Source organism: Heptranchias perlo, chromosome 3 (genome assembly GCF_035084215.1).
Source record: "Heptranchias perlo isolate sHepPer1 chromosome 3, sHepPer1.hap1, whole genome shotgun sequence".
Classification (NCBI taxonomy): domain Eukaryota; kingdom Metazoa; phylum Chordata; class Chondrichthyes; order Hexanchiformes; family Hexanchidae; genus Heptranchias; species Heptranchias perlo.
Genome location: NC_090327.1, coordinates 126,151,797 through 126,172,007, shown reverse-complemented (window position 1 = coordinate 126,172,007; position 20,211 = coordinate 126,151,797). Strand labels below are relative to the sequence as shown.

The following is a 20,211-nucleotide window of genomic DNA, read 5'->3' as shown; positions in this document are numbered from 1 at the left end:
ACCTGCTCTCGTAGCCACAGTATTTATATGGCTGGTCCAGTTAAGTTTCTGGTCAATGGTGACCCCCAGGATGTTGATGGTGGGGGATTCGGCGATGGTAATGCCGTTGAATGTCAAGGGGAGGTGGTTAGACTCTCTCTTGTTGGAGATGGTCATTGCCTGGCACTTATCTGGCGCGAATGTTACTTGCCACTTATCAGCCCAAGCCTGGATGTTGTCCAGGTCTTGCTGCATGCAGGCTCGGACTGCTTCATTATCTGAGGGGTTGCGAATGGAACTGAACACTGTGCAGTCATCAGCGAACATCCCCATTTCTGACCTTATGATGGAGGGAAGGTCATTGATGAAGCAGCTGAAGATGGTTGGGCCTAGGACACTGCCCTGAGGAACTCCTGCAGCAATGCCCTAGGGCTGAGATGATTGGCCTCCAACAACCACTACCATCTTCCTTTGTGCTAGGTATGACTCCAGCCACTGGAGAGTTTTCCCCCTGATTCCCATTGACTTCAATTTTACTAGGGCTCCTTGGTGCCACACTCGGTCAAATGCTGCCTTGATGTCAAGGGCAGTCACTCTCACCTCACCTCTGGAATTCAGCTCTTTTGTCTATGTTTGGACCAAGGCTGTAATGAGGTCTGGAGCCGAGTGGTCCTGGCGGAACCCAAACTGAGCATCGGCGAGCAGGTTATTGGTGAGTAAGTGCCGCTTGATAGCACTGTCGACGACACCTTCCATCACTTTGCTGATGATTGAGAGTAGACTGATGGGGCGGTAATTGGCCGGATTGGATTTGTCCTGCTTTTTGTGGACAGGACATACCTGGGCAATTTTCCACATTGTCGGGTGGATGCCAGTGTTGTAGCTGTACTGGAACAGCTTGGCTAGAGGCACGGCTAGTTCTGGAGCACAAGACTTCAGCACTACAGCTGGGATGTTGTCAGGGCCCATAGCCTTTGCTGTATCCAGTGCACTCAGCCGTTTCTTGATATCACGTGGAGTGAATCGAATTGGCCGAAGACTGGCTTCCGTGATGGTGGGGATATCGGGAGGAGGCTGAGATGGATTATCCACTCGGCACTTCTGGCTGAAGATGGTTGCAAACGCTTCAGCCTTGTCTTTTGCACTCACGTGCTGGACTCCGCCATCATTGAGAATGGGGATGTTTGCAGAGCCTCCTCCTCCCGTTATTTGTTTAATTGTCCACCACCATTCACGACTGGATGTGGCAGGACTGCAGAGCTTTGATCTGATCCGTTGGTTGTGGAATCGCTTAGCTCTGTCTTATAGCATGTTGCTTCCGCTGTTTAGCATGCATGTAGTCCTGAGTTGTAGCTTCACCAGGTTGGCACCTCATTTTTAGGTACGCCTGGTGCTGCTCCTGGCATGCTCTTCTACTCTCCTCATTGAACCAGGGTTGATCCCCTGGCTTGTTGGTAATGGTAGAGTGAGGAATATGCCGGGCCATGAGGTTACAGATTGTGGTGGAATACAATTCTGCTGCTGCTGATGGCCCACAGCGCCTCATGGATGCCCAGTTTTGAGCTGCTGGATCTGTTCTGAATCTATCCCATTTAGCACGGTGGTAGTGCCACACAACACGTTGGATGGTGTCCTCAGTGCGAAGACGGGATTTCATCTCCACGAGGACTGTGCGGTGGTCACTCCTACCAACACTGTCATGGACAGATGCATTTGCGACAGGTAGATTGGTGAGGACGAGGTCAAGTAAGTTTTTCCCTCGTGTTGGTTCGCTCACCACCTGCCGCAGGCCCAGTCTGGCAGCTATGTCCTTCAGGACTCGGCCAGCTCGGTCAGTAGTGGTGCTACCGAGCCACTCTTGGTGATGGACATTGAAGTCCCCCACCCAGAGTACATTTTGTGCCCTTGCTACCCTCAGTGCTTCCTCCAAGTGGTGTTCAACATGGAGGAGGACTGATTCATCAGCTGAGGTAGGACGGTAGGTGGTAATCAGCAGGAGGTTTCCTTGCCCATGTTTGACCTGATGCCATGAGATTTCATGGGGTCCAGAGTCAATGTTGAGGACTCCCAGGGCCACTCCCTCCTGACTGTATATCACTGTACCGCCACCTCTGGTGGGTCTGTCCTGCCGGTGGGACAGGACATACCCAGGGATGGTGATGGAAGAGTCTGGGACGTTGGCTGAAAGATATGATTCTGTGAGTATGGCTATGTCAGGCTGTTGCTTGACTAGTCTGTGGGACAGCCATCCAGTATTCCCTGGCAGAAAAAGCAGAAAGCCAGCTTGTTCCCAGGCCCCAGTTTCCTGATAATATCACTCATGTAGAAATTACAGCACGTAACCAGCTAATAGACCCAACCAGTGTTGGTATTTATCCTCCACACAAGCAGTAGTCCTAATCCCATATGCCCACCCTGTTTCCAATATCCCTTTATTACTTGTTCCTTTAACCACTTATCTAACCTAACTTAAATGCTGATCTGGTCTCTGCTTCAATAACTAACTCAGATAGTGCATTTCACATTCTCACAACCCCTTGTGTAAAAAAGTTTCTTCTGCCCTATGTCCTAAATCTCTTAATATTTAATTGTATATCTACGTCCCTTCATTCTAGCCCAGCATGGCTGGCCAGCCAAATGTCCTTCTATAAGCCTCTGCCTAACAGCATGGACAAGTAGTAAAGACATCAGCGAGAGAAAATTCATAGGGTTGGACTCACCTGCACCAGATTATTTCATGGCACTATAGAGAAGCATCAATGTGCTACCCAAGATGACAACCTAAATACTGTACTTTTAAGCTATATCAATGAGAGCTCATGTGGTGCATCTTATTGTTTATTGACTCACATTGCAGATGAAAAACAGAAGAGAATGAATAACTTTACCTGGTACAAAGTAACTTCCATCCACCAAACACAAACCAGCCTAGCCCTCGTTTTTTCTGTGTAACTCTAGCTCTTGGTAACGTGTGATAGTCACTCTCATCGTTTTCAAAACCTTCTTCCGACATCATCAATGGCATCTCATCTAAACTGGATGACTCATCTTCCACTTGATATCTGCGTTCAGAAATAAAACAAGAGTAACCTAGCACCATTAATACATATTGCAGACAATATTAATTCAAAGGATTGTCAGTCAGTTAAAATAGCTTATATGGCTAAATGGCACAAAGCTTTAATAATGTATTTATCTTCAAGGCATTAATCAACATATTGGGGGGTGTTATGAAGTCCATACTTATAGTAGATAACCATATTCTTTGCATGAAATTCAGCCACCATCGGGCACAGGGGAGGGGGAAATCACCTAAAGACACTATCCCTTGAAATGAATCGTGCTCCTGTGTTGGTGTTTTGATTACATGATCTTCTCTACTCCATTGTATACAAAACCTCATTGCAAAATGAGGTCTTAGCTCTTCGACTCAGGGCAGGAGCAAACATCCATCCCCACGTTTACACAAAATATTTAACCTTAACACCTCTAAGCAGCACCTTGTCAAAGAGAGAATGAATAGGCTGGGTGGGATCTTTGTGGAGATTTTATTTCTAACATTTTTTTTTTGTTCAAGCACCATATATAATTTGGATTATATATCCAAGTAATAACTGACAATAGGACACTAAAGACCTAATTGGTTAGGCCAGCTGGGAGAACTGCAGCACCAAAGCACATGATCTTCAAGTTCTCAGACCAAGATGATAATGTTTGATGGAAGCCCACAAGTTATTTTAGGTAGGTTCCTTGCAATAACAACTTGCAATTACATTGCCCTTTTAATGTAGCAAAATGTCTCAGTGCTTCAGAGACTCAAGGAAAGAAATGGATACCAAGCCAAAAGAGGAGATATAAGGAAAGGTGACCAAAAGCTTGATCGAAGGAGGTGGGTTTTCAGAAGGGTCATCAAAAGGAGAGTGAGGCGGAGAGGCTAAGGGGTTTAAAGAGGGAATTGAGTGGCTTAACGGTCACCACCGACAGTAAGGCAAAGGGTGGGGGATAATCAAGAGCCAAAATAAAGGGCAAGCCCATGAAGGAATTTAAACATAAGGATGAGAATTTCAAATTTAAGGCTTTGGGGGATGGGAGGACAGGGGTAATGGTGTGCAGGACATGTGCAGAATAGGGTATGGATGGCAGAGTTTTGGATAGCCACTCATGAGAGCACTGTAATAATCAAGTCTGGAGATGACCACGGCACGACTGAGGGTTTCAGCAACAGATGGGCTGAAACAGGCAATATCAGAGATGAAAGTAAGTGATCTTTGTGATGGAGAGAATGAGGTCAGAAATTCAGGTAGCGGTGGGCGCACCGAGGAAGGTCACAAAGGATGTAATTTGTGACTTTGGTTAGGGCCATTTTGGTGCTGTGACAGGGGCAGAAACCTGATTGGAGAGAATCAAACAGTTATCGGAAAGTTGGGCACGGATCTGCAAGTCAATAACACATTCAAAGACTTGGGAGAGGAAAGAGAGATTGAAGATGGGCGGTAGTTTGCAAGAACAGAATAGTCATAATGAAAAAAACCTCCACATGCTGGCCCATGAAGTAGTCATATTCAAGTGGAAGTCATAACTTTCTCTGGTGGTTTCTACATTGGCGTTTAATAAAACGGGAAACATTCTACTGCCCAATGATGGGTTTACCCAAGATTTTGTTCCTAGAGGAACAAGCATTGCCTAGTTGCAAGTAGGAAACTCTTGTGCACAGTAACAAAGACGATACTTTCAATACAATAAACATGGTGGCAGATAAAACTTTGGCATCATAATTTTAGAAGTCAGTTGGAGCTCAGATATACTTTAGCAAGACTGCCATCCAATAACTACCCTTCTGCATGCCAAACAAGATATATTCCACAAATGTTGCAACTTACTTGCCTACTGTATGAAAATTAGTGCTGTTAAAATAAATTTAAGAAATAAATTATTACACAAATTCTTAAGTTTGTTTGGAACCAAATTCAAATTCCAGGTAAGGATTAGCTGATGAATGAATGGCTTAGCCTTCCAGATGTTACTCATTCAATTAAGAGATGACCAGGAGCTATCCAACAGAATTTTATCTGGGTTGGTGCCTGGCTCCTGTGTCAAGAACATCCACAGTTTACAATAGTTTGGCTGCTCAGTTAAGAATATCTACTTTAGCTTGGGTACTGTCCTCAAATGCAACAGAGGTCTGAACTAACAGAGGAAAAAAAAACACGGGCTACGAATGGTTACTTGGCCCACCCCCTCTAGTATTTTCCCAACTCAGTCTTAAGTTGCATTTTGAACAACTTTATGTCCCCATTAGCCGGTCGGGTAGATTAATCGGAGCAGTTTGTTTATTTAAAAATTTAATTCAGTGATCTTGAGCTACTTTCATCTGGATGATATTTTCAAGACTATAAAATTTAAAGTATCATCTGGGGGAACGTCCAAGTTAAAGATACCTATACTGACTCTAAAATGGAGCGACAGCTATCCAATTATGCAGGAGTTGCAGTCATCTGAAGAGAAGTGATTGAACAAATAGTTTTCTCTTCCTCAGAGATGATGAAATGTTCATCCTCTGCCATTCTACAAACATGGCTTGAACCATTGCAAATCTGAAATCAGTTAATACAAGTATTAGAAGATCATATTAGAATTGAAAATGATCTCCCTATAGCCATCTGCTGTAATAGACTTATCATAGAGAAATATATAGTACTGAAGAAAATCCAAGAGAACATTCCTCATTTGATGATTTACCCCTACACCTACAAGTACGAACATCAGACCAAACGATTTTGGCCAACCTTCACATTGAGAGTTAAATAGTATTCTTACGATGCCAAGCAAGAGGTAACTGGATTGGGCTATGCAGAATGACTGATACAAAGAAAGTGGTGATCACATTGTCTGTTTTAGACTTTTAAGCTTTAGTACTGCAACCATTCTGGAGTTGGATAGCTCCGAACTGCTAAGTTTGACAGGTTTGTGACTAGCACTGAAGGACACAAATGCTTTCTCCTCGATCACAAAAAGGAACAGGGAGGACAGTTTGGCCTGTGCATCTTTTCTGAAACAATCCCAAAAATACCTTACAGTCAGAAACAGGAGAATTTATAATGGGGAACAAGGAAATGGCAGAGCAATTAAACAAATACTTTGGTTCTGTCTTCACGGAAGAGGACACAAATAGCTTCCCAGAAATGCGAGGGAACCAAGGGACTAGTGAGAATGAGGAATTAAAAGGAAATTAGTATTCGTAAAAAAAAAGTCCTGGAGAAATTAATGGGACAAAGTCGATAAATCCCCAGGGCCTGATAATCTACATCCCAGAGTACTAAAAGAGGTAGCCGTGGAAATAGTGGATGCATTAGTTGTCATCTTCCAAAATTCTAAAGATTATGGAACAGTTCCTGCAGATTGGAGGGCAGCAAATGTAACCCCACTATTTTTAAAAAAAGGAGGGAAGAGAGAAAACAGGGAACTACAGACCAGTTAGCCTAACATCAGTAGTAGGGAAAATGCTAGAGTCTATTATAAAGGATGTGATAACAGGAACTTAGAAAATATCAATGGGATGAGACAAAGTCAACATTGATTTATGAAAGGGAAATCATGTTTGACAAACTTATTGGAGTTTTTTTTTGAGGATGTAACTGGTAGAATAGATAAGGGAGAACCAGTGGTTGTGGTTGATTTGGATTTTCAGAAGGCCTCTGATAAAGTCCCACATAAGAGGTTACTGTGCAAAATTAAAGCTCTGGGATTGGTGGTAATATACTGGCATGGATTGAAAATTGGTTAACAGACAGTAAACAGAGGGGTCACAGTCTCAGGATAAGGGGTAGAACATTTAGGACTGAGATGAGGAGAAATTTCTTCACTCAGAGGGTGGTGAACCTGTGGAATTCTCTACCACAGGAGGCTGTGGAGGCCAAGTCACTGAATATATTTAAGAAGGAGCTAGATAGATTTCTAGATGCAAAAGGCATCAAGGGGCATGGGGAGAGAGTGGGAATTTGGTATTGAGATAGAGGATCAGCCACGATCATATTGAATGGCGGAGCAGGCTTGAAGGGCCGAATGGCCTACTCCTGCTCCTATTTTCTATGTTTCTACCTAAACCTGACTTGACCTAACATCTTTTAAAAAAGGAACTGGATAAACATACGAGAAGAATGCAATTGAGGCTCACAAAAATAAATACAATTAGGGATTGTCAAATACTATGAGACATGATGGTTCCTGAGCTGCTGAGACCCATGGAAATGTCACATCAAGGCAACCAAAGGAGGTTAAACAATCTAGAATATGTATAATGCAGAACGTCATTAACTAGGTACTTTGCAGTTTTGCCTTTGGGAGGGAAGAGATAAACTTTGCATAGCCTCTCTCAGAAAATTAAATGGATTAAGTAGCAACCAAGGTAGAGTAGACTATATACGGTCTGTGGAAGGAACAAACTTGATGGATCAAATGGAATTTTCTTATTCTATTTTTCCTTACTTGGTAATGCGCTTTTTGAAAGAAATGGAACTCATGGTCCATTTCCACTTGGGAGAAAAGCATTTAGACATTGTGGTCAATGGCCTTCCATCAAACGATTATATAAGGCTTTCAAACCTGCATCCTCAGGTAATACAAGCAGGTTTTGTGAATATCAATCATTGAAAAAAAATCCAAAATATTCAATGTAGACCTTCAAACTAGATGATGATATTTAAGATGAATTGACTGTAACCAATTAAAAACCTAAATGCACAAGAGCAAGTCTAACTAACGATAGATGCCGTTAGATGCTCTGCCACAGCAAATTATGGCCCATTATAACACTATGCTACAACATAGAGTACGGCAGAATAAATTTTCTCCTTCATGTATTTAATACAGGCTAAATTCAGAGTAATGAGTGTCCAACACAGTGAGAACATTCAGAAAACAGAAAAAACTAAACTGATGCAAAATTCATTGTCATCTCTACAAGCTGGCCAATGATTTTGTATAACTTGTGGCAACCTGTTAAGATCCTAAGGTCCTTTGAAGTAGTTCTCCTTCTTTCTCCCCCCACCCCCAAATACTATGCCCACGCTCCATTTTTTAGACTTGCAACTTTTTCCCCCAGTTGACATAGATCTCTCATGGTACTGTTTCACAGGTAGTCTGGGACCTGTCACACTGTCCCGCAGCAGCCTAAATGTGACAGTGGATTTCCTTCAATATAATGCAGCAATTTTATTGAACCAATAGATCAACTCAATGATGCAAGGTACAAATATTACATTACCGACACTGAAAAATATAATTTCGCAAGATACAATATTTTTATTATTTACCTACCACCTTAGAAAACTTAGTTAAAATGCAAGTAATATCTTTCTTCCCTTCTCAAAACATCTTTCTCTATTCTTTAGATTATACAGTTTTTTTTGCCCTACATCCCAAGGTGGAGTTACAGTCTTGTTTATGATGCATGTGCTTTATTTAGTTTCTTTGCTCCTCAAAACCTTTTCCGTCAGATATTTGAATGATGAGAACAGGTTTCTTTCCCCTCTCTCCTTACCATTTTTTTTTGCTACTATAGGGAAATACCCTATACATATAATGTATGACATGGTGCAGAAAGGACCACTGGTTTGTGCAGGCTTAAGCTCATAAGTCTGATTTTCACATAGCTCTAACCATCAATTTACCAGGCATGTGTGCAAGGGAGGTATTGTGATGGATGCGTTGAGAAGCAGAGGACAAATCATTGGACAGGTTCTGTAAGGACTAATATCAATGAAAGCCATTATCAATCCTGACACTACATCACTCCGATAAAATCATTTTATTTCAGGTTTGTTATTCATAATTCAAACAGTCCCATGAGTAATTGAAAAATCTAAAATGTTACTTGTTAAGTGCTGTATCACGTGAAGTGTCAATTCAGAATATAGATAGTTTTTTTTAAAGTTCAACTGTTTACCAGAATTGTACCCACACAATAAACACAAATTTCATTAGTTTGTTCACTCATGTGGAACCAAGTTAACTTGGTTCATTGGTGACTATCCAGATTATGAGTTAAGGGCTGATAACACCAATAGAAACTTCTAATTCCTCTCTAATAGGTCCTCATTCTGCATTCACATACAGTACTATATTAAACAGGCACTGCTGATTGATAATGGTTTTCCAGTCATTCAAAAATTTTAGTTTAAAAGTTAAATTTTCATAGTATGTGTTTTTCAATTTATACACATAGAAGTGATTTACAAGGTTTATTTCAATCCAAAGTTGGTTTTAAGCAAACATGTAAAAAGGTGTTGACATGCAATACCCAAAGCCAAGAGACCATACAGGTTGCTGAAAATCATTCTCTGGCATTTATTTTACAGTTTAACTCATGATTTTTTTTTTGAACAAGCAGCAGGGATCATCCGAGGGTACATAGCTCTCATGGTGCAGTACAGAGCCAAGCAAACCAGAAAGGTCACAAGTTCAATCCTTGGTCAGTTCAAATTAAAGTGTCACAGTTGGCCTGGATGTTCCCAAGCTAAGATGGAAGAGGGAGGATCCGGTGACTCCTCCTTGCAACCAACTGGAGTGTCCTACTAAATGTCAAACAAAAGACAGCTTAGGCTTGACTGATGTCTTCGACACCACCCTCCCCCCACCCCGACTCAAACACACAGTGGTGCTGAAACAACCACTAATAATTGAATAGTTTGCTGAAATTATCTAGGCTCACACATGAAAAACAGCCACTTGGGCAAGGTACTGGAGAGGTGCAGCCACCTGTGGAATCAACTGCCAGCACGAGTCGCTCCTTTATGAAAGAACGGCAGAAAAGGAAAGAAAGTCAGGTGCAAAAAAATGCAAGAGGAGACATTCAGGGTTATACTGTGGTGACTTGACTTCTCTAATGAACAATTAACATTTAATATTAGGAGTGCAAATTCATAATGAAAAGCAATGGAATTGTAAAATTACAGGAACATTTTTGTTTAAAACACTCCTGCAATAACTTAACTCTTACACCATGAATGAATTAACTTGTCTGGCATGATGAGTGCCATAGAAAAGATAAAATTCAACCCTCCTTGGTCCAAGCAAGAAAGTTTCAAAAGGTTGACTATCATGTCTACAACCTAGTCTTATGGGCTTGGCTGAATAAAAACAGCTTTTGCAGACGGTTCTGCAAAGATTCTAAAACCATTTTCCAAATCTGGGTCCTACTTTCAAAATGGTTCTTACATCTAGAAGGCACAGAAAATAATTAGTTTCTTTTAAAAATTGAAATAGTTTGAATATAGCATATTACTTAGAAATTAGGTGAAACTTAAAAATAGGTGACAATGGGAAAGATGAATAAATGAGAAAAAGGACAGAGCAAACAAGTATTTAAAAATCAAGTATTTTCTGGTACTATATATGGTATTACAGTAATAAAACTACTTCCTGACAGTGGTCATTTAGCACCACAGTACGGTGCTTAAAAACAAAAAATAGCAGCCCAGCAAGTCTGAAAAACTGTCAAGTCCGAAGATTAAGTGTTAAATTGTGTAATGTAGTGCAGGTCAAAGCACAATTTTCGGTATATGGAAATTAAACTAAACTACATACATTCCAATAAATACATTACAGATTATTCAAAATCTTATGGAAGTGTGTGCAGCAGGGCACCAAGATTTCTTTCATAAAGCATATTTTGGGAATTTAGCATGCAAATGTATTCAAGGAAAGAAAATCCCCTTAAAAGGTTTAATTTCTTAGTGGTTAAAAGAAAAATTGCTTTAACTCCTCCAATTAAAATCTGCTTGCAAACTAACTGGCTCCACACGACATTTTAGCACCAAAAGTCACAGTATGTTCTCGCATTTACAGAACATGCTGTCCTCTTATTTGAATAGTTCTTTCAAGCTGTGAAACAGCAATTGTTGGCAGTGCATGGCAAATGACCAAATAGATTCCATGGAACATTTCCGGAGGGTTCTTGTATCTGCTTTTTCTAACAATGAATGAAATATACATGGAAACGTTTTCATCAAAAACGTTATATAAAAATTCTCACCTGAAAATATCCCAAAATTCATCCTCAAGGAATCAAGGAACCAAAAAAGCATAAAAGATTAGATAAAAATAGATCTATACAGGAAATGCTGCACAGTACAGGGAAAAAACAGCCTGTACATTAGACAGCCAAATGTATAACAAACCACATTCTTAACAGTAGAAAGACAGCTACGGCACTGGCCTGCACAAAGTATGTTTGGTGGTCATGCTGATGTTTGATGGTCGGGGAGAATTCAGTCAGGACTTTCACATATTTGAATCCTAATCATTGAAGCTAATTAGCACAGCAAAGCTGAGCAAGTATGAAGGTTTACTCGAGCATTTGAGCCAACTGCTCCCTGCTCAGAAATGGTAACTCCTATAGCCCTCTCATTTGATTGATATGGGGCTGTTTTAGTTCAGATTCTGAGAGACAGACCTTCATGAATCAGTTTCCAGCATTAACACTGCTAAATTTGCTTCTCTTATTCCAACAGCCAACTCACAGACCAAGAAAAACTGGCAAATAAGAGCTAATTTAGCTGCTTTCACTGACAATATTCATGATCTCCCTGCAAATCCCAGCCAAAAAACACAACTGTTTTGTTTTTGTACAGTAGCTTCTCATAAATTGTACAAACAGAATAAAACAAATGGTAATAAGACAGAGGTTATCAAATAAGCATGAAAAAGCCAAAGTCTATCTAATTCAAATTTTAAGAGGATAATTTTCAAATATCTACAGTACAGTATAACGACGCCCACAGAAGGGGTCAAACCTAATAACTCAACCAAAGTCATTTGTGACCTAGATGACGATTTTTACCACTCTCGATCAGGCCACCTGGAGAAGATAAAAAAAGTGACCTGGAAAGGGTCGATCTTGTAATTTGATATTATAAGGAAGTGCCCATTAACTGGACCAGTCTGTTCAATGAACAAGACAGAAAAACAAAGGGTTAAAAATCATTGAGAGGTTAAAGTCCCTTGAAACTAAAATAAAAGGCAGAGAATGTTGGAAATGAACAGGAAATCAGTCTGGAGTCTAACCCAAAATGTTAATCCATCCTTCTGCCTCAAATGGTGACTCCTTGATATATTTTTACTTCAGATTTCTGGCATTTGTTGTTTTTCTTTTTAAGAGAAGCTATGTGGCCAAATGAAGGTAAGCAAAGCAAACCTGTTAGAGGCCTCTACCTATGCCAGGTTCTATGGCTCCATGAAGTGCTCTACGGAAATAGCCTCACTGTAAAAATTAGATTTTTGGGAAACTTCCAGAAAACTGTACAAGATAGGAAACATTACTTCTGTGTGAATGCACAATACACAGAGACTAATATTAAATAAATACAATCTAAACTCTCCAGTTGCTCTGGAACAACTCCAGAATTATAGGCATTCCCAGCCTCAAAGAAAAAACATCTCTTAAATAACTGACTTATGTGAGGAACTGCACTTAGAGCAATCTATCAGAAATCTCAAAAGAGTGGCTTTGTTGTCAGGTAATGTAGAGTGATCCAACAAGTAAAAACTCTATGGAGATGGCCAACTGAGAGGCTTTTGTCTCACACACATATGCACCAGTAATATAGGGCGTCTTGAGTGCTACACAAATCAAAGACCTGTGATAAAGCTTTGCTAAAGTGACATCACAGCAGTATTTGGGACACCGCTTGTATTAGGCAGGCCTACAGTATCAGCAGGGTGTAGCTGATGTACAGGCCATATAAATATTGACTGATCTCATTGGTGTCAAACAGCAGAATTCAAATGTCAAACTGTTGTTTTCCTACAACTGCATAAGTGGCTGAGACAGTGTGAAATCCAGTGCAGCGACACAATCTGAAACACAGAGCAGGTGAGGCAGACCAAAAGCCTGACTAGGTATGCAACATTTAGTTCTGGTGCCCCAGCTTATCGAAGCAGGAAAATGAGGTCAGCTATAAGTCAGGAATTTTTACTAAAAACTTGTGAAAAACAGAACAGAAAATTATTAAGGGGCTAAATACTGTTTTCATTTTCTTAGTAATTTACTTTTTTCTTTAGAGTGGTTTGCATATTGGTGGAATCTCACAGGAGGATATATTGCTAGAACAAATCTGATAATGTATTTGTGCATATTTCAGTGATGTTAAATACTTCAGGATGAGGAGATGTGTTGTGCTGGTCATGAGAAGGAGGAAAAGGAGAGTTTGGAGACACAATTTTGGGCTGCCCCACTTTGTATTGGGTTAAAGTTAACATGGGCAGCTATCTTTGCAATGGTTTATGAAGGAATAGCTATACCCATCTTTCATCTCTATCCTTTCATTGGGGCATGCTGTGTTATTTGGGGTGGGAAAGAGAGAGGTAGTCTTGTTGCACCGACCAAGAAAGGGACACAGGGTGCTTGTTATTTCTTCATCCTTGAATGGAAGCCATTCATAAGCTCCAACTAGCATATGCCATCTGTTCACTTATATTTTTGGTGGCTACTTCACCAAAGCAGAGGAATACATCTTCCAACTGAGATTCGTTCTAGTCTGCACATCATGGGAGGTCCTCAATCCTCAAAGACCACAAGGGGAGTGATTTGAGGTAGTTAAGAGGCAAACCATGACTTTTGCAGTGCCCCAGACTGCTTGCCAAAGCAGCCAGATATCAATGCAAGACTTTTAAATGCATGGAAGCAGGCCTCTACAGTCACAGCTTCTCCACTATTCATCTGTCAGGAAGGTTTGGATATTAAGTTTTTGTGGGATACACTAGCTTCACTGCACAAGTCTGAGCTGATTTGCCTGCATTTTGTTGCATGTGGCAATTGTGAGCACCTATCTCCATGCTTTCCTCCATTCCTCTTACCTGCTGACCAGGTTACACTCCCAAGTACACTTCAATCTATCATGTTTTCAGACATGAGCATCACTTACAGGGCATATATGTGTTTAGAAATCTGAGACTAAGGAGGTTGGAATGATGTTTTTCATGGGGAAATTAAAAGATAAAGTAATACAAAACCCTATGTTGAGGCATATTCTTGCAAAAAATATTAATTTCAGATATTATGAATTTGATTTTCTTTTTGTGTTCAAAGTATTACAACTAGAGCTAGAAACAATTGAACACTGTCAAAATATATAGGTCCAGAGATTTTATTATTCTACAACTCTAAGTACTAGAACAATTTGTGCCACTATGGCATGATAGTGAGCTACATAAAATATATTTTCCATTGGTTATTCAGACTTTAGACTGTTATTTTCAGCAGGTTTATACCCAAAACAAAACAGATAACTGACCTCAGACCAATAGAATTTCCAACTTCTGCTACTGTAATGTTTGTTAAGTAGGTTTTTTTTGCTTCAATCATACTCTTCTGAATGCTAGTATCCAGAAGACATTCACAATAAAGGATACAATCCTTGACTTGTGACAGATAATGCGTATCAGGTCTAACGAATCTGACTTTCTAATGTACCCTCTGAACTGGCAAGCAATTTAATACTTTTCAAAAGCAATTTTCCTATTGTGCTGTAAAATTTCAGCACAGTATTTAAAGTCAACAATAAAGTGATGAATTATGTATTTTTTTCATAGCCAAGACAAGCATAGTGTGGTCTATATTAACCACATCTCTGGTAGTCTATTCATCAATGATGTGACATCCTTTTGCACTTAACAGCTACTGTGTGTCAATCATGGAACATTGGAGCTTCTAGTAATTAAGTGTAAGACTAGTACATTTTTTTTTAAATGCAGGTAAGAGAAATAGTCTGAACAAAGGATACAAAACGGTAGACATCAAAACTCACAGCATGAATGCTGCAATCTCATTTAGTCCATCAAACAGACAGGAAGACAGATCTCTTACTAAGGCTGCTTATTGTACTATGAATGTTACACTATTCCCAAACAACCTAAACAAATAATGCCTGAGGTGGCATAACAGAATAGTGAAAATATCAGGATTTTACTTAATAATCAAAGCTTTATTGATATTTTACCCAATATATGAATTTAAGATTAATTTCAATTCTAGTACCTCCTTCTCTGCTGCACAGAAATCCAAATGTATTAAAACATCCCACTAGGGAGGAACAAGAAATGGAGCCTTGCCAGCGCCGTCCACATCTCAAGAACAAATGGAAAAAAAAAATCCCTAATCACCCTATTTAATGCATTATACAATGTCCACTAGCTGCTGTATTTGGTGATAAGTCCATTACAACGAACACAAGAATATTAGAAGCTGGCCATTGACACAGCTCATCTTCATGCTAACACACATTTCGACAGACTTCTTCCAAATATTAGAATTTTTTTTAAAAATCACATTTTTACCATATAACAGCCTCTTCAACAAGAAAATTCACTGACATTTATGGTGACCAGATGGACAATACATCTTGTTCACTACATTATTTCTTGAATTTGTCAGTTTAGCTCAGTGGTACTATTCTTGCCTTGGAGTCAAAAAGTAATGGGTTCAAGCCCCACTCCAGGCAGACACTTCAGTGCAATACTGAGGGAGTGCTGCATTGTCAGAGGTGCCAAATTTCAGATGAGATATTAAAGGCCCCCCCAACCCCCCGCCTGTGGATGCACAAGTTCCGATTGCACCACTCAAAGAAGAGCAGGGAACTCTCCTGGTGCCCAGGCCAACATTTATCCCTCAACGATCACCACCAAAAACAAATAATCTGGTAATTTATCCCACTGACTGCTTGTGGTCCCTACTGTGCACAAATTGGCTGCCACATTTGCCTATAAAATAGTGGCTCCACTTCAAAAGTAATTCATTGGTTGCGAAATATTTTGGGCCATCCTGAGGATGCGAAAGGTGCTGTATAAATAGAAGTACTTTCTTTCTGTACGCTGTGGAATGGCAAACTTATTGGTCTTCTGCATTTCTGCTCCAAAGAACATGACAATGAGTAATGTGCCACTTTTCTCTTTGTTGCTAATGTATTGGTATATAAACCAAAGATTGTGCTGGGTTATCACAATGTCTCAAACTAAAAAAAAAGACATTTACTTTAAGAAAGATTTGCATTTATGTAACACATTCAACATCTTTATGGGTGGAAGCTAACATGACTGTTACAAATTCAGGTCTGCCATGGATATCTTCTTTGGTTCAGTGACATCAGCTACTCCCATAAGCCATCCAAGAATCATACTTTTACAGGAGTTGCCTCACGCTACCCTAAATCTACTTCCACAATAGCGTAACCCAGGAAAATATCATCCCCTTGTAATCTAGACTGGGTGTTCATGTCCTTTACACAACGCTTCTTTAATCTCCCTGAACACGGACCAAGCAAACACTTAAAGAGCCATGGCCAAGTACAAATTAAGCTGCTTTTCCGTCTTTTGGATGACGGCTGGACATGTATGCTCAAGCTGTCAGGAAATGTGTCAATGCCAGATTCATCAGCCGCACTCAGAAGACAGTCCAGAATGTCACCTGAGCACAATGCAACGCCATCAACGCTCTCAAGACCAACCGCAACATCGTCATCAAACCAGCGGACAAAGGAGGAGCCATCGTCATACAGAACAGAACGGACTGTTGCAAAGAAGCATACCGACAACTGGACAACCAGGAACACGACAGACGGTTACCCGCAGATCCGACCAAAGAACACACCCACCAGCTCAACAAACTGATCAAGACCTTCGATCCAGATCTTCAAAACATCCTACGCACTCTCATCCCACGTACTCCCCGCGTGGGAGACTTCTACTGCCTCCCAAAGATACACAAAGCCAACACACCCGGACGTCCTATTGTATCAGGCAACGGAACCCTGTGTGAGAACCTCTATGGATACATCGAGGGCATCCTGAAACCTATCGTACAGGGAACCCCCAGCTTCTGTCGCGACACTACAGACTTCCTACAAAAACTCAGTACCCACGGACCAGTTGAACCAGGAACACTTCTCACCACGATGGACGTCTCGGCACTATACACCAGTATCCCCCACGATGACGGCATCGCTGCGACAGCATCAATACTCAACACCAACAACAGCCAATCTCCGGACGCCATCCTACAACTCATCCGCTTCATCCTGGATCACAATGTCTTCACCTTCGATAACCAGTTCTTTACCCAAACACACGGAACAGCCATGGGGACCAAATTCGCACCCCAATACGCCAACATTTTCATGCACAAGTTCGAGCAGGACTTCTTCACTGCACAAGACCTCCAACCAACACTATACACCAGATACATCGACGACATTTTCTTTCTATGGACCCACGGCAAGGAATCACTAAAGAGACTACACGATAACATCAACAAGTTCCATCCCACCATCAAGCTCACCATGGACTACTCCTCAGAATCAGTTTCTTTCTTGGACACACGAATCTCCATCAAAGACGGGCACCTCAGCACCTCACTCTACCGCAAGCCCACGGACAACCTCACGATGCTCCACTTTTCCAGCTTCCACCCTAACCACGTCAAAGAGGCCATCCCCTATGGACAGGCCCTGCGAATACACAGGGTCTGCTCAGACAAGGAGGAACGCGATGGACACCTACAGACACTGAAAGACGCACTCGTAAGAACGGGATATGACGCTCGACTCATCGATCGACAGTTCCGACGGGCCACAGCAAAAAATCGCATAGACCTCCTCAGGAGACTAACACGGGACGCAACCAACAGAGTACCCTTTGTCGTCCAGTACTTCCCCGGAGCGGAGAAACTACGCCATGTTCTCCGCAGCCTTCAACATGTCATCAATGAGGACAAACACCTCGCTATGGCCATCCCCACACCTCCACTACTCGCCTTTAAACAGCCACCCAACCTCAAACAGACCATCATTCGCAGCAAATTACCTAGCTTTCAAGAGAACAGCGTCCACGACACCACACAACCCTGCCACGGTAACCTCTGCAAGACATGCCAGATCATCGACACAGATACCACCATCACACGAGAGGACACCACCCACCAGGTGCATGGTTCATACTCCTGTGACTCGGCCAACGTTGTCTACCTCATACGTTGCAGGAAAGGATGCCCCAGAGCATGGTACATTGGCGAGACCATGCAGACGCTGCGACAACGGATGAACGGACACCGCGCAACAATCGCCAAACAGGAGGGTTCCCTCCCAGTCGGGGAACACTTCAGCAGTCATGGACATTCATCCACCGACCTTCGGGTAAGCGTAATCCAAGGCGGCCTTCGAGACACACGACAACGCAAAATCGTCGAGCAGAAATTGATAGCCAAGTTCCGCACCCATGAGGACGGCCTCAACCGGGATCTTGGGTTCATGTCACGCTACACGTTACCCCACCAGCGAACAAATGTTATCTGTTTTTAATATAACGGGTCAGTTGCTGTCTTTTCTATGTTTCTACCTCTCTATCTCTGTTTTTTTTTGTTTGTTTTTGGTGATTTGTATATTCTGTGAGACCTGGCAGGTAACACCTGTCTGTCTGCACACTGATTGCCTTGGCAACGGGCAGTTGAAAAAACTGTCTGTACTCACCAAGCATTGTTCTGTGAATTATAAATGCGATTTCATTTCGAGGATTTCATTTTCACATCGTTCACCTGACGAAGGAGGAAGCCTCCGAAAGCTTGTGAATTTAAAATAAAATTGCTGGACTATAACTTGGTGTTGTAAAATTGTTTACAACTATATAAATGCAAATTCATACTTTATTTCACAGCAAGGTGAAAGGACAGAGCAGCAGTTATGATCAAACTCACTTAATTCAATTCGTACAATTTATCGCCACATAATACCAAATTAAAGACAACATTTCCCCACATCCATGGGTCACTTTACTTGGCTTAAACACTTCTGTTCCTCCAGCATTCCAACCCACTTAGTCTTTAAAACTTGGCTGCCTGTGCAGCATCACGTTTCAAAAAGTCTCATGTTCCAGCATCTATCCTACATCTCACTGTTCACAGCCAAAAAAAGGGATCAAAAGAGACTTCTCCATAATAGGTGTGAAGTTTTTTTTTTGTAAACAATTTTACAACACCAAGTTATAGTCCAGCAATTTTATTTTAAATTCAATTTTATTTTAAATAGTGAATTTAAAATAAAATTGCTGGACTATAACTTGGTGTTGTAAAATTGTTTACAATTGTCAACCCCAGTCCATCACCGGCATCTCCACATCAAGTTTTTTTTTGATTGTTGATAAGCAATTGTTAGCCTATTTACAATGGGGAATCATGAAACCTAGCTCATTAGCATCTTAACCACCTAATGTCCCATCCTTCCTTTTCAATGTTTTTTTTTAATACACTACTTTTAAAAACCCAAAATTCAAAGTAACTCCTTTTTTTCCCAAATCCTCTCTGTGGAAAACTGGTTACAAAAATGTGAGTGATAAACATTGGTGTGGCGAATTAGAATATCTTGAAAGTAAAGACAAGTATAAACTAATACCTAACTATTTCAGTGCAATTTACTATAATTGGTCATGCTGATATGCAATCATTAGTCAGCCTCAAAAAATGAGAACTATATTTCTGCATCACCACAAAAGTGACAAGACAGTGTGACTGAACTATGAAATTAGAAATGGTAAGGAGCATGCCATGTCGAGGCACGTTAGATCGAATTTGCTTTATGTACTTTTTGAGCAAGGGCTTTCAAACATTGTGACTTTGGGGCCACAGTTGCTTACCACGAAGTTCCATATAGAATCATAGAAAATAGGAGCAAGAGTAGGCCATTCGGCCCTTCGGGCCTGCTCCACCATTCAAAATGATCCTGGCTGATCGTCTAACTCAGTACCCTATTCCCGCTTTTTCCCTATCCCTTGATCCCTTCAGCATTAAGAAATATATCTATCTCCTTCTTGAATATATTTGATGACTTGGCCTCCACTGCATTCTGTGGTAGAGAACTCCACAGATTCACCACCCTCTGAGTGAAGAAATTTCTCCTCATCTCGGTTCTAAATGGCATACCCCGTATCCTGAGACTGTGACACCTGGTTCTGGACTCCCCAGCCATCGGGAACATCCTCCCTGCATCTAGTCTGTCTAGTCCTGTTAGAATTTTATATGTTTCGATGAGATCACCTCTCATTCTTCTAAACTCAAGTGAATATAGGCCTAGTCGACCCAATCTCTCCTCATACCTCAGTCCTGCCATCCCAGGAATCAGTCTGGTAAACCTTCGTTGCACTCCCTCCATGGCAAGGACATCCTTCCTCAGATAAGGAGACCAAAACTGCACA

General features: G+C 41.2%; 1 protein-coding gene across 1 annotated transcript in view; it reads right to left on the bottom strand.

Annotated features, from left to right (window-relative positions):
• Positions 1–20,211, bottom strand: part of atp9b (ATPase phospholipid transporting 9B) — a 284,027-nt gene that overhangs the window by 238,048 nt on the left and 25,768 nt on the right. The window contains exon 2 of the mRNA XM_067981947.1: positions 2,868–3,041. Within this exon, the coding sequence (XP_067838048.1) occupies positions 2,868–3,041 (174 nt within the window). The remainder of the gene's footprint in view (positions 1–2,867; positions 3,042–20,211) is intronic.